The sequence below is a fragment of the Guyanagaster necrorhizus genome (genome assembly GCF_019112545.1).
Source record: "Guyanagaster necrorhizus MCA 3950 unplaced genomic scaffold BT62scaffold_7, whole genome shotgun sequence".
NCBI classification, from domain to species: domain Eukaryota; kingdom Fungi; phylum Basidiomycota; class Agaricomycetes; order Agaricales; family Physalacriaceae; genus Guyanagaster; species Guyanagaster necrorhizus.
Window position 1 is genome coordinate 135,864 of NW_025064886.1, and position 26,403 is coordinate 162,266.

The window sequence follows — 26,403 nt, forward strand, 5'->3', positions numbered from 1 at the left end:
AAAGTCACTTCTCTCATGAAAGGCTTGTGCAGTCACTGACAGGCATAAAGGCTAGTCGATTGCAAAAACCCCTAGCTACACTACATGTACTGGCTCTTATATATATGGTTGGAATAACAAATATGGGCTAGCCCGGGGAGACGGGGGAAAGAGGAAAAACATCAGGTAAAAGTATCGGGCCATGGAACGACTCGTAACAGGTGCCCAATCTGACGAGATCCCACCATTTGATCATCACTGCTACGTGCTACCTGTCATCTAGCTGCTTCAAGGCACCACTGTGGGGCTGAATGTACTTCTTTGTAGTGCCGAGATCCATGGATAATGCAAGCAGGAAGATCCCTGGGATACAATCCACTGCCGTGTTGATATTCTTCCCCAAGTATGGCTTCTCATATGCGCGCTTTACTCCATGTTCTCCAAGGATCTATCGAAAGAATCGAAAAGGAATGCCAGCGTTCTGGCGTTGAGTTTCCTGTTCTCGATGAGCCTTACATGCCAGACAGCAAATCTATTCGTCTGACGCCGGCTGTACAAGAGGCCTCTATTCCCACAACGGCGACGGCTTATCAGCTAATTGCTGTGGTGCAGCGGCCTCAAATGCACGTTTTCAACGCAGGATGCAGCGTAGTGGTTGATCTTAGTTGCCTTGCTCTCAGTCTGACTGTACCTCCAGTATTATTTGTCTGCTTCGTTGAGAGCTGCGATAGAAACAAACGCTGTCGAAATTCTGCGCGAAGCTGGTCCTAAGGTTGCGGCCTCTCTTATGTTGATGCTTTCCTTTGCTCATTGAGCATGGCCTTTCACTAGGGCTTGCACGTAACGAAAATTGCTGCTCAAAGCAACGTTGACCACATGAAGTTCTGTAAGGTGTCACTTTAGCACAATAATTTCTACCCTCACCGATACTATTTACCGCAAGAATCATGCGTTTTTTGGCCACTCATCACATCTTCAAAGAAATTTCACCCGACGTATACGCTAATAACCGCCTCTCATCCATCTGTGACACTGGTAAACCGGTCGCGGAACTTTTAGACAGGTGCGCAGTCTTCTCGTTTACCGCACATGTAACGCTAACTACCAGCATGTAAAGACCCCTTGAAAAGTATGACGGAACCAACGGAATTGCAGCTTTGATTGGACATTGGTACGACCTTCAGTACGCCTAGGCTCTGAATCGTATCTTTAACTTGTCATATAGTACAGACGAAGATTATAAAGGCGCCGGATACATCACCGAACACCTCACTAATCCTGAGATGGCGTTCGAGGATTCTCCAGAGCGTTCACCCATGATGCAAGCATTTGGGTGCGATGTCGGAGTGTGGAATTGGCTCGAGAAGCCTTCAAATCAGCTGCGGCTGCAGCGATTCGGAGTAGCCATGGATGGCGTCAGTCGCATGCGGCCACAGGATTCTATCCTCAAAGGTACACGCTGTAGTTTGACCTCATCTATCGTGAATTTACAATTTATCACGCTAGGCTTTGATTGGGGTTATCTCCCCAACGATAGCATAGTCGTTGATGTAGGGGGTGGGATTGGTGTTTCCTCTATCACCCTGGTAAAAGCACATCGCCATATCCGATGTATAATCCAAGACATGCCTTCGGTGGTTGCACAAGGGAAGAAGGTCAGTCCGGCAGAGAGTACCCTTCATAAAACTGTCTCAAATTTAGCATGTATACACCATTGCGAGCAAGTATTACCTCATATGCTTGTGTCCAGGAGGATCCAATATATAGGCATGTCCGACTAGCAGTTGCCTCTTGTTCACGGCTCACTAATTGAAATGCTAGAGCATGACTTTTTCCAAGTTCAACGCCAGTTAGATGCCAGCGTCTTTCTTCTCAAGCAGATTACCCATGACTGGTCAGACAAATACGTAACTCGGATCCTTCGGTGATTGCGGGATGCTCCTACAGCTGCTACTAAGTTGGTCCTCATTGACTGCATTATTCTTTACTCGTGCTCGGCTGTGGAGGTTGATATACCTGGTGCAAATTCCCCTGCTCCGCCAGCACCACTGCTTGCCAACATGGGCACCGCCAACGCTTCCCCGTATTTCACCGACCTTTCGATGTACGTGCATTTCACCGGCCAGGACCGAACATTGGCCCATATCGTGGGGTTATTGAATGGGGCTGGTTGGGCTATGGAACGTGTGCATCCAGGTGATAGCATCGGTAATTATCTTCCCCAGATCATCGCGACGCCGGCGTAGTAGAATTGATGCCAGGAGGCGGACTTCTAAGTATAGCACTTACCAGGACAATTGAGAATCGCGAATCGAGGCTCTGGCTGATTGATGCGAAAAGAAAATAAATGTTTCAAAGGGCTGTCTCTCTGCATGGTACCTGACCGAGAGGTCCAGTGTGCGCGCAGGCAGAGCGCGTTGAACTTGGGAACCGAGGTGATTGATGACCTAATCCCACTCCCTCGATATCACCCAACTGCTGGTCCTCATCTCGCTACTACTGGTTCCTGATTGAGTATCAGCTGTTTACGTCCATCAAAGCAACTAGATGCGCTGAACTGGCACCGGGATCACATCAGACGTTCTTACGCACCACTGGATGTGTACTGGATACTCTAGCTATAGGCTCAAGCCTGCTGCCGAGTTTCATTTGCATCACTGGAAGCTATTCTTGTTATCATCTCGGCACCTGCCATTCTGTCTCCTTGTATTTCAACTCCATGAGCAATTTATCTATGATGCCACCGGCTCGTCAAAAAGTTGCAGTCTCACGAAGACTTTTGCATGGATTTCGGGCTGTGCATCTATCTGTATTGTTCCTTGTGGCATACCAGTTTCCATATATCATGTCTCCAGCTGTATGACACGTCTCTTTCAGTGATCATCAGAGATTCGGTGTTCCACAGGTAATTCCGCAACGATTAAGTACTGGTGGATAATTGGCACAGGAGCATTATATAGTGTACTCTGAGGTGTTACTTCTAATATTCGACACAATCATATCTGTTGAATCTTCAAAGAACGCATCACCGCTTCTTGTCTCGACTCCCAAGTCAGTGGCGCGATACTATTTCGAACTCACCAGACTACATAGATTTCCACTGGGAAGTATCGTAGTATTCTGGCCTTGCGGTGAGTATTCCAACTTGAGCTGGACCTCTTTTTTGTACTTATGATGACCTTTGTCCATGAAGCCTGGGCTTTTACTGTTGCAGCATCCACGGTACAGCTGCCAGTCATTCCATTCATCAAGGGTATTATAGCCTTCGCGCTAGGAAATACACCGTGTACAGCAACGCGGGTCACGTTGTAGACCAACCAAATCAGACATTGAAACAATGACACTGCGACGCTTTGCTGATAGAGTTAAATATGTTCACTGCATAAGATACCATTAATGCATGGATGTTTCGCAATGCTTTGGAGACATAAACAGATACAGCTTGAAACAACGCTGCGATTTGCGGTGCTGTGAAGAAAAGATAGCAAGGAGCAATGAGTGATACAGATACATATCCATGAACATAGGTTACATAAGGTATAGATGAAAACATGAAAACATTGTCCGTGTGGTATTCCATATCCTCCTTGTCACACCTCATTAGTCCGAATCTGGGCTTTCGTTGCCCCACCAATAGACGTAGCAACGATAGCCTTCCGAGGCTCCAGCTTATATTTCTGTTTAGCTTTGGCTTTGTGCTTCTTGATTTTCGCCTTGCATTTCTCGCACATCGTACCTTGAACGTTTCCTGGTATTGTCCGATGACACGATTTGTTCGCACACGCTCGCTGCTCGTATTATCAATGGCCATCGTAGATATGAAGAAGACTCTACTCACTGCGGGAAGGGTTCTCGGTCCGGTGTCCTCAGGTGACGGTCCAGGATTCAGCGGGAGATTCTCGACCACAGGTACCACTGGTGCTGTTTGCAGCTCCAAGGAGTCCATAGAAACTTCCTTTACAGCCGGCTCCTTCATGAACCGGTTAGTGAGCGTCGTAGATGATGGGGCTGGGGCACCCCGAGGAACCTGGATAAGTATATGTAGCTCGCCATCCACAGCCTTTCGTTTCCGAATTTTGGCCTGATTTTGATAAAGATGATTATTTCACAGATCACGAGAGGGACAAGGAAACTTACATCTGGATTGTAATAATTGAATGACATATTCTGAGAAGTTGATGTCTGAACAGCTGGATCGATGATGACGGGCGGTTCGGTCGACATTGATGTATAAGGTGATGGTCGAAACACATTGTGGTGCGGATGGGATGGGGGAGACGCCATGGCTACAGTCACCGAGTTTCCCAACCGAGCAGCAGACAGTGTCGGTTGTGTGGAGCTAAAGGAGGCTGGCGGATTTGAGGAGGCAGCAGACTTCGTTCGAGGCGACGACTGTTTAACGTTCGACGTCCTCGCCGAGCTTTGCCGCTGCGACGACGATTGTTGGATCGTTTGAGCGGGAGTTGGAATAAATGGACCCGGGGGCACCGGTGCCGAGACTGACGAAGATCCCGCAACCGAACGAGAGTATGACGGATAGTGGCCCCCGCTATAGGGGGGATAATAACGAGACGGATATGGGTATTGAGAATGAGGCATCGCATAGGGCGGTGGATATGGATACGGGTAAGGATGCATGTATGGCTGAGCATTTGCGTACACAGGAAACTCCCCCGACCCGGTGGGCGTAGGCGGCGGCAGACCGTAGGGATATGGCGGTAGATAATATGGGTAAGGATACTGGGCATGCATCGGAGGGGGGTATGGATAAGGGATAGAATGGGGAGTTTCGGGATGATGCTGTGTCGGCGCAGACGTTGATGCTTTCGGCGGGGGTGCGGACGAAGATGGGGGTGCTGTAGGTGATGTGGAAGCTCCATCCACTTTCTTCCTCTTTTTTCGTGCAGATGCGACGGCGTCATTCGTAGCAGAAGGTATGGGGTCACCGACAATAGCCGTGAAAAGTGGTGCTTCTTTGTCGTTGGTCTAGGTTATGGTGATCCCTTAACGAGTGAAGCTAGTGTGAAAGAGCGAGATTACTTTACCTTCTTCAGTGATCCCTTGGAACCTGGCCTTTCCATGTTAGGACCAGTAGCTGGCCCAGGAGGTGCCGCTGAGATTGAGTCTACCTCATTTACAATGGCTTCAACAGCAACAGGAGCGGACAGCTCGGGATTTGGTTCAACGCCATCTAGGAACAAGCTGCGACTTTCTTCTACATCTGGTGTAAAACAGCCCATAGGACTTTCGTCAACGTTGGCATTCGGCTGATTTACGTTCTCTCCACCATCGATTGACGCATCTCCAGTGCTAGATGAGATAGCCATACCTACATCAATCCCGCTGGTTCCAGCGACTGGAATATGGACGGAGGGCGAATTGGGAGCAGTAGCATCAGTCTGTGCTTGAAGCTGCCAAGCCTTCTCCGCATTCCTCAATTCCTGTTCAACTTCCGCTCGACGACGTGCTTGCAAGGCCTTCCTTTGCACCCTACAGGGATCACACATACGCCACCGAACACCGGGGCCAATGAGATTGTGACAGTCTTTGGACGTGCAGCTATACGATCTCCTCCCCTAAATTGAACGAAGCGGAAGTGTGAGACGTGTAACTGATGTATTACGAGTTCACAAACCTCCTTGTCGGCCATAAACGGAATGTTTGCAGCCTCCGCTTCTGATTCCACGCCAGCATCTTGAATCTTTTCGTCCTCTGGATCTATGCTATCTTCCCTGCCTTGTTCAAATGTCTCACCAATAGAACCCTCTGGAGGTCCGGCAGATTTGACCACCTTTTCCCTGACTCTTTTGAGTTTGCTGTGATGTCTATTCTGGAGTCGGTGTTGCTCACAGCGTTTGAACATATAATGTCCAGGAAGAATCTTGTGACAATGGGAAACAGTACACATTCGGGGAGGAAGAACAGGTAAGGGAGGGAAGAAGTGGTTCACTGCGGTTGCCGTGGGCTGGTCAGTAGGAGTAGATGTGGTTGGGATTAAAGTGGAACCGATGGGTTGTTGGCTCCCAGTTGCTCTGATTAAGGTTGCGGGAGAAAGAGATGAGTACGCCGTCAAGAGAGTTGTGATGTCCTGAGGTACAGTTATCTTTTCGTCGATGATGGACATCTCCCATGTTTGAAGATCTTCCGGAGATTCACTCAAGGGCTATGAAAGCGTAAGTGTTGCGGTAACATTGCAAATAATGCAAGCTTACGGCCAATCCTGCATCCTTGCGCCTTTGATCTTCCACCTCTCTGAGTGTTTCCAGCTCTTGCTCAAATGCAGCACGTTCAGCTTTCCATTTAGCGCGCTTAGTGATACCGTAGGAACGATAACGATTACGACAAGGTTCACACATCTTATACGCGTAAGACCCTAAGCTGATTGTTTAATGGCTAGGAGATTATATTTTGGAATGTGCATACCAGCGATGATAGTTTTGCATCCTTTGACTGAACAAAATCTAGGCGGGAGAGAAGGAGAGCCGTCTTCATTGGTCGCTGGGACTTGAGGTAGTACTATAGAAGGTGCACGACGTTTGCGTTTCTTGGGGGGGCACTGGGGCGGTGGATCACGATAATACGAAGTCCTCTGCTCCAAGGATTCGCCTTCGCTGTATTCGTTGGTGGGGGGCTTGTAGTGAGTACCAGACTTTGTAGGTGCAGGAAGCGTCAGGGCACCAGCCAGCTCAGAGCTTGAACTGTTTGACTGTGACCTGAACAAGCGAGGATCAATGGTACTGGCATCCCAGGAGCTCTCGGTTGCAGATGTGCCAGACTGCGAGAGGGCTTCAGAGGCGAAAGATGTCGCGAATGTCTGTGGCGGTGGATCGATGGGTTCAATTCTCTGGCCGTCGGGCTAGAAAGAATGCAGATATCATCCAGTGTACAGTGTATAGAAGTGCTGACATACCTGACGGTCAGTACGCTCTTCCTCGTTTACGTTTGCATTGCCTGGCATCCAGGCAGTGGACCCCGGAATTTGCTCAATGGGTATGATGGTCTGGCCAGATATTGCTGCCTTTTCGAGCTTCCTCCGTGCGCGTTTGGTCGAGGCGTATATCCTATGCTATTCGTCCAAGGCTTTAGACGACATTACGCTCGTCGCTGGTGGGAAGACACACCTTGCCCCTACATGACTCACACATCTTGTTTGGGGAATTTACATCGAGCATCTGCCCGCATCCTCTGACGGTGCATCGTCGCTGAGCTGGGTATTGTAGTTCCAAGTTGGATTCGAGGGATTCTGAAGGGAATTTATAGCCGTAGAAATCACCAGACTCGTCCATGCCAGACTCGTAGTGACCAGACGAAACAGGATTCCCTTTCCGATTTCGGGGTTGACCAATTCATTGTCAGCATAATACAACTACAAACAGTTGACCGATGTCTACATTTACATTTACACCAAGTTACTTGGGGGGGTAGGTCCTGGTTGAGCCGCGAGCACAGATTCCAAATTTCTAGGCTCTAGAAGCTGGGTTGACGTCTCGCTGCTCTTGAACTCCAAGCGGCGTGATCCAGGCGAGCATGATATCCTGCCAGTCGTCCAGTTAGCCAAGTACAGGAGACTGACCGCTTGGCTACCGAAAATGACTACATCAAAGCTGAGTTACTGGAACGAGCTTCAAGATGAATGATTAGTCCAAAACGATGTCAAATCAAGAGCCCTTTCTTTCGCTCAGTCATCTGTCCACAGAGGATACATTTTCTTACACCAAGGCCAGCAATCCAATCCAACTAAACTGAACATTAATCGGATGGCGGCCGCCACGTATTCCGTGTTAGATCCCAGTCTTCTACGATTACGGTACAACTGTACCGCCACAAATTGATTTCGATCCTGAAATGGTAATTACTGGAGGTTCGATTAGATATATTCTCACAGGTAAAAAGAAAAATAAAATAAAATAAAAAATAACACTTACTGTAATCATGACGCATCTTTCGAGTTAAGGCGATGCAAGCACCGAACGACGATGCCAATACCCTCCACAACATCGCTGATATCCTCTTCCATGACCCTTGACAAGATCGCCGTCATTTTATCGGGATGCCACCGTAATAAAGAATTCCTGATCCGTTCCTTCCTGGTTACAGTGCAGCCTCTCACTGTCAAGTCACCCAGCAAGAGATCTTCAACCTCTTCCATCGACATATCACCTAGCTTCACTGCCATCGGACCCAGATCCTTTGACGATTGAGGACAAGATACGACAGCGATCGGCCAAGGTATATCTGAAAACCGAAGGGGACTGTTGGAAGACACCAGATCCTGCCATCCATTCTCATACGCGTTCCAACGGTTGACCAAGCTTTCCTCCAGATCCCGGAGTTTCAGCTCCTCCCGCATCGCGTTCGTCCTCGCATAGTCCCTGTTTCCATCAGCATCCCTCAGCAAGCCACCGTTCCGCACCCAGTTCTCCTCCCCGCAAAGTGCTTCAGCTTTCTCTGCAGTTCTACGCAGTTCAGCCTCCCGTTTCAGACCTTCCAGATACTCGTTAGAGATCTGCTCATCGTGCGGCGTTTCCTCGTCCATGACTGCAGGTGCAGATGGCGGAGTGAATAAGTTGGCAGCATGAGCTGCTGTCCCTTCTGGAAAAGCGAAATATCCGAGTCTGTGCTGCTGCGAAGACAAAGATGCAGCGGGACGTCGCCGGCCAGGTTCAGTCTGTGGAATCGTCGAAAAGAGAGCTCCAGTTGGCAGCATATATCCTTGGATTTCAGAACCGAAATACGAAGGTGGAGGAGGCGAAAACATGATCAAGCTTCAAAGCCGTAAGAACACTCGAAAGGAGAGAGGCAACGATTAGCACTGCCACTGGGGAGATCGAAAATCATTATGTAACCTGATCCTAGGCTGAGTTCTAATTGCGTGTTGTGGAACACAAGTTGTCTTGAAGTTTTCCCTTAATCACCCATTGGGAATTTAATTGACGAAACACCTCCAATTTACGTGTAGGATCTATCTTCAGTTACAAATATTGAGAACATAAGTAGCCATTTATCGTTGAGGACTACTAAGGATCGGTGCCGAGATCAGCCGAGGCGGCGCTTCTGGGAGTTGCCGGCGGGATAGCAAGCTCTCTCTCCTATCCTTCGAACCACACCATCATGACCGCTCTTGTTCAGAGGCCTCTACGAGGCTCTCGAATCTCTTCCTTCTACCCTGTGAAAACTCTTCCAACGCTCGCTTCTCTCGACAGCGCTTTCCAACTGCAGGAATATATTTCGCTTCTGATTCGCCTGGACGTACACGATGTGGATTCTATCGTCGCCGTACCAGGCAAGATCGGCAGCAAGGAACAAAGCGATGAAGAATCCAAATCTGAGGACAAAGATGGAGACAAGGAACGGAAAGGGGAAGTTGTAGTGGACCAAGCATGTTGGATTTACGAACAGCTACGGTACGGTCTCCGTTGCCTTATGTCTTTACTTTATCCTCAGTCTATACAGTCGTTTGGCACAAGATTTGACCCACCCTCTGATAACGACGCTGCAGCAAGAATGCACACGTTTGACGTGTCCAGAGATGAAGGCTGGAGAATGGTTGTATCTTTGTGTTGCTCATGGTACAGATGGTGCCATGGAGGTCTGTCATCTGGCTTTCCTTCAATTCGTTTTCTGACTCTTACTAGCAATGTTGCGCGATTGATTACATCCTCCACACCTTGGACAGTGCGACTGCACTTCTCAATTCACCACGAGCGTTCCCTTCACGGTAAGACACGACCATATCTATCCTCTATTTGCGTTCTTCAATTGTCATGCAGACTGCACATCGACAAAACCTCCCATCGGCACTTTTCTTCCCTCGCTCGGCGACTAGGCCGAATTTTCTCACACGCATACTTTCATCATCGTGAGGCTTTTGAACAAGCCGAAGCTGAATCCTCATTGTACGCCCGCTTTCTTGCCCTCACGACCAAGTTCGAGCTTGTGCCCGCCGAATTTCAGGTGATACCACCTCGAATATCAGACGCCGATGCTGAAGTTCAACCCCCGCGTCTTATGGCAGCGGGTGTGGATCGCAGTTTAGAGGCAGAGGCAATACACCGAGATGATGTTGAGGAAGATTGGATTACCACAGGAGGCAGGCCAAAGAGCAACAGCCCGCCAGGTTTGAGGAACGAAAGTCCTCGGAAGATTGGACGAAATAGGACAGACACAATGATCTACACTGAGGCGGTTATTGTTGCAGAAGAACTGGCGAAGGAAGAGGAAGCTATTGCCCCCCCGGCTGAAAGACTCCAGAGCTTATCCCCGGAAGCTGTTCACGTCGAAGAACAACAATCACTTGCCGAAGCGCCTACAGAGGAATCAATGTCCCCAGCCAAGCCTTCTCCGCCTGAAACCAAACCCGAACCGCCGTCAGTAGAAGCCGTCCCTTTACCAGCTCCTGATGCTGCAGAAGCGGCTGCACTTTCGGAACCCGAACATACTCTAGCTTCTACCGAACCGAGCGTGACACCTTCGTCAGTCCCACCACGAATTTCCGAGCAAGTAGAGCTCTCTCAGTCAGATTTGCCGATTACCTCTGAACCTCCAGTGGACGTTGGAAAGTCAACTTCCTCATCTACGGGCGAAACCGTTTCACCTCCCTCCGCTGAAGTGTCATTGTCCGCTGAAACTTCAAAAGCAGGTCCTACCGAGGAATCATCCGTGCAGCATAGCCCAGAGGCAGTCGCAGAAGAAGTCGATATTGTCGAAGAACCTATCGAAGTGAAAACTGAGCCATCAGTCGTCGAAACGTCAACAGACTCCGTTAATGTCGCTTCTGAGGCTTCTTCTAAAACCACTGTGGACGAAGTCCCTGTTGATACTGTGCCCGAATCCCTTTCATCCCGTAAGTTTGCTTGACATCGTCGTGGCTTTTGTTTTAATCGTTCTGTTAGATGATTTGAAAACCTCGGAATCAGATTCCAGTTCTGGTGTTCTGGAGACTAATTTAGAGTCCGTGAAGGTGGAGAACGTTGCTTCAAGTGGAGGTGTAACACCGTGATTGTCTGTTTCAATTATGTTTTGCTGATAACTGGTCTTGCGGTGTGCAACAAGGCTGAGAAGTCTTCAGTCTTGCGAAGTCCGATCTTTGAATCTTGTTACTTCAAACATATCAACATCAATACCTTGGACTAATATCGCTCGTCAGCGAGAACCTTTTTCCATAGTAGACGTTTTGCGTCAAATTTCAAGAGGATCAGTCACCTGGGACACGCGCGAAGGTGCCGATCAGTTCATACTCCTCTGTGAGGTGCCGGAGATTTGTGCCCGTTGGCTTTGGGGTTCTATACCCTTCCATTCTAGAGTAGGCATCCGAAAGTCATTGGACATGGAATCCAGCGAGCCGGTGAGTCTCAAGGCTGTTCCTTTGATCGATATATTTCGTGTCCGAAGCTTTGACGCTTCTTCAATGCTTGTCGCCAGTTAACCAACACTGAGACACTAATGCGTCCAGGAACCGGAATACATCTACCGAAAATTGAAGTGATTGATACAATGATACAAGTCTTAAATCACCAACTACCCGGCTCTTAGCACTCAACGCGACAAGGTGTGTCCGATTTTACTGAATACCCATTTCTGCTGATCGTCCCAACGCGATTTATGCAACGGTATCAATTTAAGAGCCCGCAGTGACAATAACCGTAAGCTCTTCCCTCTGCCCAAAGTCCGTCGTTATCAGTTTCCTCACTGTGCGTTAATCTATAATAGATTGGGGCCGCATACCCAATGAGATTGTCGATTGGCACGAACGAAAATAATGTCACAATAAACCTTTGCTTTTCGGATACTGACTGGCCTGGGCTTTGCCGATGCAGCAAACTCGTCGGTGGAGCTTATTGCGTACTCACGAACAGTCGCAACCGAAGGTCAACTTAGAGCCATGCGAACTTGGAAGGGATGATTTAGAGTGATCACGCAGCTTCTTTTGATTTACCACACCCTGCAGCTACGAATTGATACACGATACATTCCTTGCTGAGCCAAGTCTCTGGGTTCTCTCATAATCTAACTCGAGCGAACGTTCCCCCTCCGGAACCGTCGGATTTCTTGTTAATATTCTGATGCAAACGCTCTGGGCCATTTGTTTTCTTGCGGAAGATCGCAACAGGCCAAGGAAGGGACTGAAAGACGTTTGGAGTGCTCAGAGAGCAGCCGGTATTTCTACATGAGGCGTGTAGCCTAAACATCCCTTGTAAATATTGTTTTCTCGCCGCTAATTTGGACTGATGGTTTTCAGTATGCGCTGTCTAATTGACCTGCCAATCCGAATGACTGCGAAGACCATTGGCAAAAAACCATCAATATTCCATATCGATCTAAGTGGTGGTCCGAGTCTCTTCTTCTTAGAGCTCTATACACTTGTTCCTAGTCGGGGGGTCAGCTTGGCCGACATAACCTGGGAACTCGGATGTTGTTTCGCCCATCTCAGAAACACCTAGACGCCCACAAATTTGGCTTCGAAGCCGCCATCCATTTCTCGAGCATCCATCATTCGCACAAGACATTCTATGCTTCGTAGGTGTTCCCAGTCCGCTATCTTCGGGGCGCTTTGTGTTGAGGCAATTTTCAGTGCTGACTGCCGCACACCCACTATCATATGTCTTAGGCACTGGGCTTACCGAGGCTTTACCGGTAGCTTTCTTTAGTAATTTGATTTGACACCCCATGTAGGGAAGATTACTGAAAGTCTATCTCAAATCTAAATATCCCTTCCAAATATCAAACTTCAAGCTTTATGTTCTAACATTCTGAGAATACAACGTGAAAGCAACGGGCTGTTCTTCTATGCTTGTCGATCGATACACGGGATTCAGGCCCTGGTCCCGGATGAATGCTTTCCTGATATGCTCGATAATACCTACGTAACGGAGCTGATTTTTCCGTTTCCTTCCTTCCTTCCGTCTGTAACGCGTGAATGACATATGCAAGAAAATATCAACAGTCGAATTATTATTTTAGGCGAGACATCAATTGCTGCGGCACTAGCCTCGGCAGTATCCAGTTTACAGACTTGCGGGCTCTTCCGAACTGCGTTAGTATCTTGTTCCTCAACGAACGTCGTCCTTGAATGAAGGACATTAGTACGCATTATATCGTCTTTCTATCAACAGACTCTGCAAAGCAGCGATATACTCTCGCACTGGAACTGAAGCTGGCGCCGGCGTGCCCCTGACATTCATTCCTCAAGTCAAAGCCCTTCAGTTACGTTTAGTTCGTTCCTCTCACAAGTGTGTGCTACATTCAAAGAAGCTACTTTTCTTGTGACTCCATTTAGCAGTACCATGTAGCCAGTGCACTGACAAGCTTTCCATCTTATCGCGATGACATTGGCAACACCGCGATCCCGATGCCAGATGGAAGAAATTGACAAAAACAACGTTCACAACTTGTCCACACACTCTCGAGAGATAGACTCCGCTTATGATTAATTGAAGCCGGAGGCAACGTGAGTATCTCCAGTCAAAATGAAGGAACACGCCGTGAGCTACAAGCCTCCCTAGAAGCAACGAGTGAGACTCCAGAAGTCTCTAGCTTGGACTTTTTTGTTAATGTCTAGGTGCCACGCCGACGATATTTCAAACGAAATTCTACGGTACTGTGTTGTCATGTCTACCGCAATATCAAGTCGGAATCTCTCAACGGGCTTTCCAAAGGACACGCGGAAGGAACCATATACGTGCTTCAAACGATGATATTATTCCTCCCACAGGCCTTGATCCCTTCATATGACCCCTGTGGTATAATATCTAAAGTATTGATGGTTTATATTCATCGCAAGGCATCATCTTGCTTGTCAAGGTCTGTTTGCCCTCTTATTTGAATGGGTTAATTGGAATATATTTCCATCACTGCTGGCATTCCTGTCGCGCATCGGATTTGACACAAAAAAATTCAAATTGTCACAATCGGGACCCTAGATTTCTTGCAGACCGTAGAGTCTGGCTCACAACGTTCAACCGACATGTTTGGAATCTTCTGCTTCTCCGGCTGCGCTCGTTTGAATGAAGTGGGATCTACGCGCTCACGTGAAGAAGCATTTTTTAACATTTTCGTGCTTGAATCTTCAGAGTCTTGGGCAGACATGCGTATTTTTCACTGTGTCTTTATACTCTGCCGCCTTTCGTTCCCTATGACTCGTCCATCTTTCCGCTGCGTTCTACTTTTTGTTCTTTTAGCTGCGAGGTCCTATTTTGGTTGTCACGCATATGTTTGCATACGACCGGGTCTTCGTAGGATTGATTTACGCAGCGCACATCTTGGTGCAGGTCTTCTCTCGTGGCCGGGATTTTGATTAGCATACCGTCGTAACGCGTCTTCGACTTGACCACAAAACGCCGGTGAGTGTCGCTGACAGGGCCTAGATATCGCACCGGAAAGATGAACATTTTTGACAAACCTGAATTTTGAGTGCAACTATAACGTATTAAGAGCAACATTCGGGGAACTTTGTGTTTTGGAGGATCTCAATCCCATGCCGCCCGCCAGAGATAAATTTGGGGAGCACACAAATTTTATGTAAAATATCTGCCAAGATCGACAATGTGCACATTTTGGTTTCCCTCAAATTTTCATCTTTCTGGTGTGTATTATATGGTTTCTTGTGAGTTAGATATGTGTACCTCTGTCGCAGTGACAAACCAGCCATCATATACTCTTCGACAACATCTAGCCTGTGCCGGTAGTTCTTGAGAAGCGGCTCTGATGCAAGATCTGTGGACGCCGCAGCTCTCACTCTCGAAGGTCGGCGGCTACTGCCTGAGGTTCCAGTGCCGTCGATCTGCGTTCGTCCACGAGGTATGCATCCGGATAGCATGAGGTCTGTTCATGATAAGGAGGCCATTATAAGTGCTGACAACGGCGGGGAAAAGTGTCTATTTACTCGTCTTGTCCCTCCGCGGCCGACGAAGAGAACCAGGAGTTCCTGACAGGTTCCAACTGTCAACGATAATTCTTCATGACCTTTTGGACACTTGGTATCGACTGGATGTACATTGAATCTCAATGGTTCTTTAATTTTGATAAAATGAAACATAACAACCGCCAACCAATGAAGGTAACCATAGACGCAACTGCGGGCGTTTGCTCCGAAAGAAGCATTTTTGAAATTAGAAGCCTTCTGCCTGTTCATTTGAAGTATTTGCCTAATCTCAGGTGCTCTGAGAAATAGTAGGGCTGTCGGGTCAGCAAGGCTGTTCATTTTTCCAAAGGTCCATATTGGACGGCCGCTCAAGTGTTCTAAAATCGATCTTATTTTCTTACGGACTTTACATATTACTAACGTTCAATCTATTTATTGGTTGACTAGTCTAGTGGTTATAATTTCTGTCTTACGTGTCTGTTGAGCAATACGTACACAGAAGGTCACAAGTTCGATCCCCTGTGTTAGCCATTTTTTTTTCTTTTCGGCACTCGTCGTTTGTAGCGGAGCAAGGACCGTAGAATGTAAAAATATTACATACGTAACAACAACATCAATCACCTGAGTAATGGAAGTAGCGATGATAAGCGCTCAGCACGTCGGATACATCTTCGAGGACACGATTGTACGTATGCCGGTGGTCGCAGATCTAGTCGTGGCGGAGAGCAAGGGACCGGCTGTCGGTGCGTGCCTGCGCTTCGTCGCGCACAGGCGCCGCGTCGTTTGAGTGTGTGACCAGGACCCGTGAGCTTGGCGCGGTATCCAAAACGGTAATAGATACCCAGAGAAATGAATTCGTCGACAAGTATTTGGCCATGTTGTGTGTCCAATTTAAATTATCCGCATCCGTATGCAGCAGCTAAATCGGTGCGAATCTGTCAAGGTCCAAATGGATCTGAGGGAAAAAAAACATTCAAAAGGAGGGTGCCGGACGATTCGAAAATTCCACCCTAGACTTGACTTTGGGCCCACTGTCATTCTCAGTTACCTACCATGGACATCGCCCGTACCGACTCTCCCATTCAGGGCTTCCCGACAGCCCCCTCACCCTCGCCTAACCCGCTCGTCCTACCCTCGCCCGACTGGGTACGCGCTCTTGCCATCCAGACACCCGACCATCCAGATCCCGACGCGCCTGACGATGTCCTAGGCATCGAGGCAGAGGCTGATCTCGTCTCCCTTGTTCACCATCTTTCTTTCCCGTCCCACTGGGATGATGCTACCGCATATTCTCCCACACTTTCAAGTCGCATATCGACCGACTCGCTGCTTACCATCGCCCATTCCCCTTCCTCTGCCGCCAGCAGCTCGCATACTCTTGTCAAAACACGCTCCTTCGCATCGCTGAGACTGTCGCTTAACGGTAAACGGGAAGCCGTGTACATCGTTGAGGATGATGATGACGACGACGACGATGGAATGGATACAGTGGAAGACTTTACTGGTGGATGGGCGTACAGCTGCGAGGAAGAGCTACCGCCGTCGCGGTTTTCAATCGATGAAGACGACTATATACCGTCGCCACAGCCGACCTCACCCATCTCGACGCGATTTAGCGTCAGGCCAATATGGCCCGTGCGGTCGCGTGCGGTCTCATTTTCCACGCATCCACCGCCCCCGCCATCGATGCCGCCGTCACTGCCACCATCCCCTTCGGCACTGGTGTTGAAGAAAAGCAAACGCAAAACAACGCTCAGCGTCCTCAGCAATATTCACCTCGGCATGTTTTCCTTCTAGATTGTATATTTTATTGCATCCGGATCGCTTTTCTTGTTTACTTACTGGACTATGCACGCTCCTTGTCGCTTTGCCGAACATGCACACTCATTTGGATACGACCACGCTCTTTGCTTTATCTCTCTCATCTTACGCATACATTGGCTTTTGTTACTGTACCGCATCCCGTTCCGTATGTATTCATATGTATTCTAGTACTGATATTAGACTTGGTCCAAAAACATTTTACAAGCACCATAGTGACTTGTTTCAAGACTGATTTCCGTTTTTTCTCCTATGATCAGTATTTCTTACGGCAATAATGCATCATGCACTGATGGTGCCTCTTCTTCAATATGGGGAGTAGCACGGCCGATGTCGTACGCCCAAACGTATACCTGGCAACCCTCATGCAACGGGACCTGACCTCAGGCCGTTCAAGTTCAATTGCATTCTGCCAGCATCCTCTTACCTTTCGTACGTTTAGACAAGAAAATACGTGGGAACGGTAAGTACGTGTTGTATGCTAGGGTCAATTCTGATTTATATAACATGTGTCGTCAACTGTACACAACCGCTCAATCTTTCTGCCTGGACCGTAGCTTCCGCCGCACTTCGGCATCCTAGTTGTTCAAAAATTCGGTCTCCACTTTTGTGTGTACTTCAACTTTCCTCTTTGGTGGAACCTAGAAAGTGTAATAAGAGCGTCTGGATACTGCTCACATTGTACTGCTATTTCATACGCTTGTGTTCTGGACTGCGCCGGCTTCCAGCTTCCTTGTGGCGCAATCGATATCAAGTATCCAGCGCTTGAATTTCACCGCATTTCAAAAACATAATGAGCTTTCTCAAAATTGTCCGCTTCCCGTTCTTTTGACGCTGGCGCTGAATACCGCAATATATCGTACGAATCCAATAATCAAACTCTGGCACTTGGACTACATCTCTCTGACTTCAGAACACCAGTTTCTGATGTAGCATTGCCTAACTACCACCGTGCTCTCATTCCACCGGCCCTCGTAGAGGATTCGCAGGCACACCGTTGTGGCCTGTGAATCATTGATGACTTTCGGTGACACTTGTAGATGTCGATTGTCCGAAGCCAAAGCCCGATGATGTGTGATAAGCGATGGCAAAAGCCGCATTCACTGTCGTCCCTCTGCCTCCACACCTCCACCGAAACATTTGCTGTCCTACTGTGAAATGATAACCCTAATGTCCGACGTTTGCTGTGCATACATTCTCCACAGTGGCCATCCGTGCACCGTACAGAACTGTAAATCTTTGTATGTTGTCTAGACCTGTGGCGAAAAACTTCCGACCTCTCAATGACATTTCGGGCGAAGGGTATGTTCGGAATACAATAAACTGCGTTTCTGTCATGCTGCGTCGCTTCTTTGGGCTCCTCAAGCCGGAGACAATATGTATGCGATGAACCGCATCCTTAGTCCTAGGTCCGTGCTTACTTTAGAGTTGGACATCTCTTTTTTTCCCCACACGCATGTGTGTTCTTGCTCTCCGCTACCCAATCTCCCACACTGGGGATCGTATTCCTGGTTCGGAACAACGATCGCTCCTTCACTGCGCCGAGTCGCGGGTACTTGCTCTGAACAGACTGCGGCCGTGCAAGATATACATAACCAGGTACTAAAAGCCGAGACTTTCGATTTCTTGCAGTCCCCGACGGTTCGATAGTAAAACTCTAACAATGACTGCCGAAAAGTTAAGACTTTCGGTTTCAGGCTCCTGCTCGCTTTCGCTATATGTTCTTTGTGGCGGTATCACGCGCAGGAATCATCTGCTTCTCTTTCAGAACATGGATCGTACCATACGCTTCTATCAACGGACATCGGTTGAAGGGAAAGCAAGCCGGTACGGAGTGATGATCTGATAGTTTTTCAGCTTCGTTATGGTTCCCACTTATGGTTCCATCTTTAGCTTGCGGCGTTCATGACATACGGAACTAAAGATGTCTTTTTCATCCTTCGTCATCGAGCCTGATATGCGGTCGGAAGTGCGTCCCGACTATCTGACTATCTTTTGTCCTCATATGTTCTATTCGCAGCTCCCAAGGTTGAGATATAAGCAGAGCACAAAAATGCGCGTCCGGAGATCACGATGTTCATCGAAGCACAGTTGTCTGCATTCAATTTTAAGGTATCTACTTCTCATATACAACTTTATCGACAAGAACTGCCAAGACTAGGAACTTAATTTTCCCCGCCGCTGATGCTGGTAGGAAGTGTAAGTGCTCCGCGACTATGCTCAGAATTGGAATATCTCCGAGTCCTTCCTTGGCTCTTACTGGCGACATTATAGATATCTCTCTGAGATCCAATTTGCCTTTCGAGCCTGACCTGCTAACATGGTTTTAAGCATCAGGATCATAGAAACATGTGGACACTCCCCCGACCGGTACCGAGCATGTAAACCGTTCTTCCGACTGGCTCTCTGACAAAGTGTCTCTTACTGGGGAAGTCTGTATCGGGACGGAAACAGCCGCAATCAAGTAGAATATCATAGCTCTCTCCAGCCGACTGCCTGGGTGCTCTCTTCAGCCTTGGACTCGGTAACCGTACCCGTCGCATGTACTATTTGTGCAGTACATGTTACCAATTCCCTCGGTCCTCTGTGATCGCAGATATCGTCCCCCATTTACTCGAAGGTCTGATTTCATGATGTCGTTTGGAGATGAGGTGAAATAACTTTTCATCATCGACGGTACCGTTCTGAACGAGTAATAGGTTGTACATGTAATGCCTTGGATGTGGCTCAACATGATCTTATTAGCCGATGTAAGGTTGCGCCTTTTGGTTAGTCAAAATCTCAATTATGTAACCTCCTCTCTATCCGTCTCTATACTCGCAGGTTATGAATAGATGAAAAAACGAAAGATGAGTTGTTGAGTTGTTGTATTGTAGGATACTAGCAACGAAAAGCTCGGACGCGAAGACGTTGTACGCTTTGCAGGTATTCATAGCACGATATATCCTAGGGTAGGCTCAGACTTGACAGAACATCTATATGATTGCTGCGGATCGAAGACAATCTTGAATTAGGGGCGCATCGATAATACCTACGATGATTCATGGCCGCGCGTTTTTTCCAGTGAGACTGGATCATTGCTTACGGCGCCTTTTTCCAATTCCTGCAGATGGGATACCGATGAAACAGATGTACTTGAGCTCGTACCTAAGGCTGTATCACGATAGACATGACGGGAAAAGGCATTCACATCATCCGCGACTACAGGAGGAAGTACAAACCTTAACCCAGATTTGGTAAAGTTGAATTGAATCATCCCCAGTATTCCAGCGTTACCGTAAGTAGTTCTACGTAGCGGCACCAATGGCCTGAGAGGTAAATTCAGAACGCGGAGCAAGAATGGGCGCTGAGAGTTACTTACTGATGCCAATTTACCACCTTGTGCTGGTGGGAGCAGTCAATTTTGAAAGTCGGATGCGGCCGCTTTGCTAATGAAATTGGAGGAGTAAAATTGTTATTGAGAATTATGATAGAAGATACGAATTTTTGCTCCGTCATCGATCAAGGTGGTACGGAATCCCGCTTATACAGAGAGGCGGGAAGAACGCAGAGAGAAGGTCAGTCTTCGATTGATGGAGCCTATTGAAGAGGTCAAAAATAAATTGTCGAAAATGCCGATGACACTGAAGCCACAGCTAACCTTGATTCATCGGTATCGCAAAGACGTTAACGTTGATCCCTTCCAGTTTGTCTCGTATACAAAAAGAGACCCTGGCCGAAGCGTTTGACGACATTACCGCCAACACGTCGAGGCGTGCGATGCTTGTGGATGCTGACACTGCAAGTCGCGTTCTAAGAGCACCTCTGCACAAGGTGCTTGTTTCCAGAAGTTAAGCTTAAAGGACAGCATTAATCTATTCCACAGCAATTATATGAAAGTCCGGCAATCTCCGTTACAGATGGCCCTAACTCCACGAGAATAAGGGAATATTTGATTCTCCACGCAATCGGCAGCCGCCCCTAACGTTGTACGACTGGACTGCTCAAGAGTTTGTTGCAGCTTTAATGTAGAAATCAGTCTGAGTAGTAAACAGATACGGTATGTTATAATTAAGAGGAGGTTATAATAGATGCCATGCAACATTAGATATTGTTTTTCGCTTTGCCGGTACCTCCGAGTCAGGAGGTTGGTAATAGTCCGGACCGGTGAGAGTCGCATATGATGCTAGTTGGAAAGAAAGAAGAAAAAAAAGACAAGACGCACCTTAGCAACAGGTCACTGAGTTGGGTCGATTTAAGAACATTAAAGGTAGCGGCCGGTCTTGGGGCGTCACTCAGTTTTGGATCGGTCCGACCTCCGGGACGCGCGTTCCTCGATTCCAGTGTTCCGACGTCTCTCTTTGCAGCATAGGAACACACGCTTCTTAGTACTGATGCAGTACTGCCTTTATAACTCTGGCTCAATTCTTGTTTTGCTCGAGAGGTCCGCTCTCACCAAAGTTCCTCAACTTAACGTGGTCTCTTCTCGCAAACATATTGAATTTAAATAAATCGACTGTATCAAAGGCTATACTAGAGTGACGTCGACATCATAGGACGACCGAAGGCCGACGCGTTGCAGACCGTGCCTCATGACCGTTAGTGACACCATCGGCGGTGCTGTTGATTTCTTCCATCTTGTGGCAGAGGAATTTGGACCGTTGATAGCATCGTAACGTCATCTTCCTCGTAACATTATGTTCCTCGTACTGATGGCGCATCGAACCCTAGTTTACCCTCGTTCAATACCCGCTTCGGACGTTCCACTTCATGTTTGACTGGCTCTTGCAACGTCCATACCATCATGCGGTGTCAGGGGCAATACGCCTGCTACACAACATAATCGACATGAGAGCTGATGTCATTAATCAGGACTGTTTTTCCTGGGAGCCATATGGCGGCGATAACAAAGAATTGAGCCCTATGACTGTGGGTACAGCATGTACGATTTTGATAACTGAAGAGCATTTACGTCCCTATCGTAAAGAAATCATCCGCTTTCACAGCGCCCGTCCAACGGCTTCACTCGTCCGCATATGAGACAACTGACATGTGTATCCGCTATTGCGTGATGTAAGGAATCTACTCTTGAATTCCGTGTTTGCATCTTATCCAGATCACTGTTCAGCTGGGTAAGCAATACTTCGTTATATCGTCTTAGCTTGGAGTATGTCCCAATATCCGGTATCGTTATCTTGGAAAATAATTCACATCTGCAAGATAGTCCACGACTAAAATATGAAAACAGAAGCATACCGCGAGAAGGCAAAGACCAGAAACTGATCAAGAACACCTAGCTAAACGAGAGGTGATCTTGTCATTAGTAGAAAAGTTCAATCTGACGAACGGTAGCACAAAGCAATCTTGTCCAAGCCAGCAGCAGTTGCGTTGTTCCTTGTGATCTAGTCGTCAAATTATTGTGAACCATGGTCTTCTTGCCGCTGTACTGGAACCTAGCATGCCGTGAACAAAGAGATTATAGCCCTGCTCGCCGGAAAACTTGATTCGATTAGGCAGTCGTACGATGGGCTTGTAAATCCATAAAGAGAGTAGTTTTGTGCTACCAGGGACGAGACAAGCTGGTCCGCTGACAAAATCCAGGACATCGTGAGGTCTGTAGCATTTCGGTGAAGATAGGAACTTTGTAGGATTGTATGGATAAATTTGGTGGGAGCCATGGAAGATGTATAGTCACCGAGCCCTCAGATAGGCATCTGTTTTTCGTCCATCAAAATAAGCAAGAAAAATGACCGAAATAGAGATAAGTCTTTGCTCAGAGCAAGATCCATTGGGGTTCCCGGCTATGGTGGACTGTTTGGCCGTGCCTAAACAAATGGTATCTGTTAATTGACAGCTGTTGCCAGAACCAAAATAGCTGCTAACCAGGAGCGATTGTGAATCTCGTTCAGAAGTCACTGAAGTGGGAACATCAACCCTAGTGAGGAAACAGTACTGACTGTTGGTTGCACCAAGTATGTCATCATCAAGGCCACGCACGACCGGCGTCAAGAACATGTTCTTCCGGGCCAGAACTTGGTCTGTCTCGAATTCTTCGCAGTGACATTCGGGGTCACCATCAAAGATAGAGAGAAGTCTAGCACCAATTGAGCCTGAAAACAATCAGAGTACGAACGTAAGTTATTTGCGAGATCCCCAAAGGAATTGAGATGGCGATATGTCGTAAACGTGACGTCTTCTCAAACTCTCATGATCAATGACGGAAGATGAAGGTTTCAGACCTGGTACATAATACAACGATAGTTCAACGTACCGTCGCGGGAACATCGCGAGCATACGTATCATTTCCCATTCCAATTCTCAGCATAGGTTCGACTTATCGTTAACTTGACGTTGCTAGGTGACATTCATACTGCACGAGGTTGTGAGTCAAAATGGAAAAGGTGGGAAAAGATTCTTCTCACCGTAGTTATCATCAAGTACAACCTTTGCCCTAGTTTCACCTCCGTCAAGCCTGATCCAAGTATCCACACCGTCCTTAGGATCCGTTGACGTGAATACTAGATTGCGAATGCCAAAGCCCCACGAATATTCCCCATAGCCACCATATCTGCAGCTTCGTCAGTTCGTCAGAGTGACATTAATCAGGCACACAGTACCCAGAGTGCTTGTTAAAGCAAAATATAACTTTCTTATCCGTCTCCCGAGAACACCATTCGTTTCCGTGGTCTACGATGTACCAGTAAGTTGATGGTCTCAGAGTAACGGTTCACTATTACTCACCATGACCAGAAATCACAGCATGAAGATTCTTGACATATTTGTTCAAAGCATTCCAGAACGGCTCGTCTTTGCCAGCATCTGAATCCTGGGTGCTAGCCTGTGTGCTACCTCGTCCCAGAGTATCCTCTGTATGGAAGAATTAAGCTTCAAGACTGTAAATGTTGGCAAAGACATGCCATTGAGCCCAGGATTTGAAGTATGGTTCAATGTCGACTGAAGTGACTGGACGACACGCCTGAATTGGAAAGTGTAAGTAGAAATAACTGAAGCTCAGGAAGACCCACGGTGGAATATGGACAAATGCTAATGCTCCTCGACTCTCTGCAGGACCCCAGTCTTCTTCCATTAAAGTGCTTTCGCTCTCAATCCACTCCGCAACGGTGGAATCGACCCAGTCAGGCACGGATGTCGAATTCTCACCGGGCGAAAATCCACCTAATGACCTTAGCGAGGATTTCAGGACAACAAATCGTTATTTACCTCGAGAGTCGAAGAACCATAGAATCAAGACAGGATAATGATCTGTCAAACGCACAACATGGCACTCTAATAGTCGTATGAAGAGTGTATAATCCCACCTTCTTCGTTCGCATATACCTTAGATTGAAGTAAGACGAACTTTCTTCAAGACAGGCATCTTCGACTCACCGGGACCCAATAATTACCTGGACCACCCTCTCCTCCCACTCCGGGTGGCGCAGAACGAGTGTAACTAAAGGAGCTAACTTGCCGTTCGCGAATGATCTCCTCAAGATGGGTTATGTTGACTTGATTATCATGATTCTTTCGAGCTTCAGGATCAGTGCCCACACATAAATTGATAAAAGAAAACTGACGCCATGAGAGGAAGCAAAGGGAACGCGAAACTCGTCGAAAGGGGCCACAATTTGGTCTACAAGTTTTGTAGAATTTTCTCTGAACGTATCTGATCATTCATGGGATCATACATTCTGAAAAGCGCGAACAGAGTACTGACTTTCACCCGTAATCAAATCGCCATTGATCACACTGTGTGACAGTTCTCGTTTCAACTGCTGATCAGTATGGTGATAATACTATGGACTCACGCAAAATCGGGATTCTCCTCTGGCAGGACTATCCTCATGAGCCGGGTACTATTGGCATCTTGTTCAGGACCCCAAATTGTTTCAGGGCCCTCTCCAAAGTGAAAATCTGAGAATACAGTAATCTTGAAGGTCCCATCCCGGCGGAAAGTAATACGTGGCATGTCGGGATATGGGTTCAAGTTCCCGCCCGTCCGAATATTGCTTAGGGAGGCTTGGTTATGCTTTGCCGCTGCTGAAATCAGAGATCAGAGGTAGTGAATGGCCTAGATAACGGAGCTTTCAACTGATAGGAACGGCATGTACAAGCTGCATCAACAAGAAAATCGTGGTCATGAACACCGTCATCAAGTGGATGCTGCAGGCGGTTGAATCGTTGGACATCACAGGTGGAAAATCGACAAGATATGCGAGCGAGTGGAGCTTCGTGACAGATGTGTGCGTTGCTGAGCGACAATTGTGGCGTCAAAGTCACCCTAACTGCAACAATAGCAGATAGATCAACTGTATTTCGTACTTGGCGAAGAAAAAAATACGAGAAGAGTAACAGACTTTTGAAAACGAACACACTAGTGGGTTGGCAAGTACAGTCACGGTGAAGCGTAATTGCCATTACGGAGATGCGGACCGACTGAACCGGTGGCAGTGCACTTTTTTGTTTTCTGTTTTATGCTTCATCCGACATCAGTCGTCCTGACCTTGGTGCGTAACCAGTCGAATGATCTCGAAGAGTCGATTTATCCTCGTCTTTGTCATCCTCCGAATGAGCGTGTTCGTAGTCTTAATTCTTACTCTCACGAGTCCTGACAAGCCACAGCAGCTTCTTTGCTCTCCAGTAACAGTAACGAACGAACGTAACTCTGCTTTACTCTCTATTTTAAATAAATGGCCTTACAGCTGACCTATTAGCATCTTCTCGAATAGTGACATATATACGCTTTCACTTTCTTCGACCACAGGCTCGTTGCTCACTGTGGGCCTAATATTCTCTCTCGCCGCAACTAGCCGGCATCGTTCTATCTATCATGAAATTACGAAAAAATCATCCCCGCAGAAACAATGCGCCGTTGCCCCCCCAAACCCCTCAACCGTCGGCACCTCAGAAGACATCGGAGAGTGTAATATTGCCCTCATATGAGGCATCTCCTATGCCATCGCGGCGGTCGAGTACTGTGTCTACAGGTGACCTTCCGTCTAAAGCAGAGCTCATGAGAGGAATGATGCGCAATCCCTATGTAAACCGACAGTCGATGGCGGCTCGAACTTTACAGCAGGCTAACGAAGCCACAAAGTTGAATATTCCGGAGAAGCCGTCTTACACAAGATCCTTATCCCTGGACGCAACCATTACCACGCACTCTAATTCCCTGGGCCCGCCACGCTTGAGGGAATCTCTTAAATGTACTACGGTCAATGTCTCTTCAGAGGCAAAATTGCCACGATCCAAGGTGCCAGAAAAGACGCGGAAACCCTCGCTGTTGGTCGTTCCAAAAGAGGTTCATATCCCCCAAGAGCTTCCCCGTCGTCTTGGAGCAAATGGCTCGAAATTCGTCGAGTCAATTTGCGACGAAGTCTGTGGCTGAACATTTACTAAGGTAGACCCAATATCATTCTTTCTGGATATCCCAAGGCTGACATAGCTGAAGGTGGGAATACAGCTCTCCATGAGATCAGTTTATCGGGGTAGTGGGGAACGTAAGTCATTACATACTTGGTGATATGGACGTTCGAGCAAACAGATCAAGCAGTTTGGTATTCGATTATTTATCCAAAGCCCGACGAATTGACCTATTCGATCTATTGCTGTTCTTGTCGCAACCCCGTCGACCGTACAATCCGTGTCCGTCTCATCATCGAGCCAGGGGGGACACTGTTTTATTCCATCAGTATCTACCGTGGAGAGACGAACGCAGATCCGCGTTCGATTTATCGTCACAACCTCTCCAGGGTTATTCGGGG

The 26,403-nt window shown here is 47.6% G+C and overlaps 8 protein-coding genes and 1 non-coding gene across 9 annotated transcripts; 5 read left to right on the forward strand and 4 right to left on the reverse strand.

Annotated features, from left to right (window-relative positions):
• Positions 1–384: 384 nt before the first annotated feature.
• Positions 385–2,225, forward strand: BT62DRAFT_1073955 (uncharacterized protein; the record flags this gene model as incomplete). The annotated part of the gene is made up of 8 exons (XM_043178982.1): positions 385–627; positions 677–751; positions 811–865; positions 919–1,042; positions 1,097–1,150; positions 1,205–1,431; positions 1,486–1,634; positions 1,986–2,225. 8 exons carry the CDS (start codon positions 385–387, stop codon positions 2,223–2,225), a joined length of 1,167 nt encoding a protein of 388 aa, XP_043041870.1.
• Positions 2,226–5,332: 3,107 nt separating this feature from the next.
• BT62DRAFT_701843 (uncharacterized protein) lies at positions 5,333–6,360 on the reverse strand. The gene has a single exon (XM_043181938.1). It carries the CDS (start codon positions 6,101–6,103, stop codon positions 5,414–5,416), a length of 690 nt encoding a protein of 229 aa, XP_043041871.1. The 5' UTR covers positions 6,104–6,360; the 3' UTR covers positions 5,333–5,413.
• A 1,284-nt stretch (positions 6,361–7,644) lies between these two features.
• BT62DRAFT_701931 (uncharacterized protein) lies at positions 7,645–8,895 on the reverse strand. The gene is made up of 2 exons (XM_043181939.1): positions 7,905–8,895; positions 7,645–7,834 (listed from the first exon to the last, which is right to left on the reverse strand). Exon 1 carries the CDS (start codon positions 8,735–8,737, stop codon positions 7,910–7,912), a length of 828 nt encoding a protein of 275 aa, XP_043041872.1. The 5' UTR covers positions 8,738–8,895; the 3' UTR covers positions 7,645–7,834; positions 7,905–7,909.
• Positions 8,896–9,090: 195 nt separating this feature from the next.
• On the forward strand, positions 9,091–10,978 carry BT62DRAFT_1003085 (Mob1/phocein; the record flags this gene model as incomplete). Its single annotated transcript, XM_043176898.1, has 5 exons — positions 9,091–9,383; positions 9,433–9,568; positions 9,615–9,697; positions 9,750–10,822; positions 10,872–10,978. The coding sequence occupies 5 exons, from the start codon at positions 9,091–9,093 to the stop codon at positions 10,976–10,978; spliced, it is 1,692 nt and encodes a 563-aa protein (XP_043041873.1).
• A 4,298-nt stretch (positions 10,979–15,276) lies between these two features.
• On the forward strand, positions 15,277–15,370 carry BT62DRAFT_t47. Its single transcript has one exon. It is a non-coding gene; the product is annotated as a tRNA-Val (tRNA).
• A 496-nt stretch (positions 15,371–15,866) lies between these two features.
• Positions 15,867–16,890, forward strand: BT62DRAFT_929452 (uncharacterized protein). Its single transcript, XM_043185726.1, has one exon. The coding sequence runs from the start codon at positions 15,893–15,895 to the stop codon at positions 16,634–16,636; it is 744 nt and encodes a 247-aa protein (XP_043041874.1). The 5' UTR covers positions 15,867–15,892; the 3' UTR covers positions 16,637–16,890.
• Positions 16,891–16,982: 92 nt separating this feature from the next.
• On the forward strand, positions 16,983–17,516 carry BT62DRAFT_702005 (uncharacterized protein). The gene has a single exon (XM_043181940.1). It carries the CDS (start codon positions 17,139–17,141, stop codon positions 17,427–17,429), a length of 291 nt encoding a protein of 96 aa, XP_043041875.1. The 5' UTR covers positions 16,983–17,138; the 3' UTR covers positions 17,430–17,516.
• Positions 17,517–19,224: 1,708 nt separating this feature from the next.
• BT62DRAFT_1003091 (uncharacterized protein) lies at positions 19,225–21,360 on the reverse strand (the record flags this gene model as incomplete). Its single annotated transcript, XM_043176899.1, has 7 exons — positions 19,225–19,344; positions 19,746–19,968; positions 20,022–20,088; positions 20,141–20,182; positions 20,301–20,438; positions 21,096–21,172; positions 21,224–21,360. The coding sequence occupies 7 exons, from the start codon at positions 21,358–21,360 to the stop codon at positions 19,225–19,227; spliced, it is 804 nt and encodes a 267-aa protein (XP_043041876.1).
• A 1,585-nt stretch (positions 21,361–22,945) lies between these two features.
• BT62DRAFT_702046 (Metallo-dependent phosphatase) lies at positions 22,946–25,061 on the reverse strand. Its single transcript, XM_043181941.1, has 13 exons — positions 24,732–25,061; positions 24,448–24,679; positions 24,357–24,388; positions 24,217–24,305; positions 24,029–24,163; positions 23,959–23,977; positions 23,861–23,902; positions 23,665–23,815; positions 23,557–23,615; positions 23,381–23,506; positions 23,257–23,326; positions 23,062–23,207; positions 22,946–23,009 (listed from the first exon to the last, which is right to left on the reverse strand). The coding sequence occupies exons 1-13, from the start codon at positions 24,826–24,828 to the stop codon at positions 23,005–23,007; spliced, it is 1,203 nt and encodes a 400-aa protein (XP_043041877.1). The 5' UTR covers positions 24,829–25,061; the 3' UTR covers positions 22,946–23,004.
• Between the last annotated feature and the right edge of the window lie 1,342 nt (positions 25,062–26,403).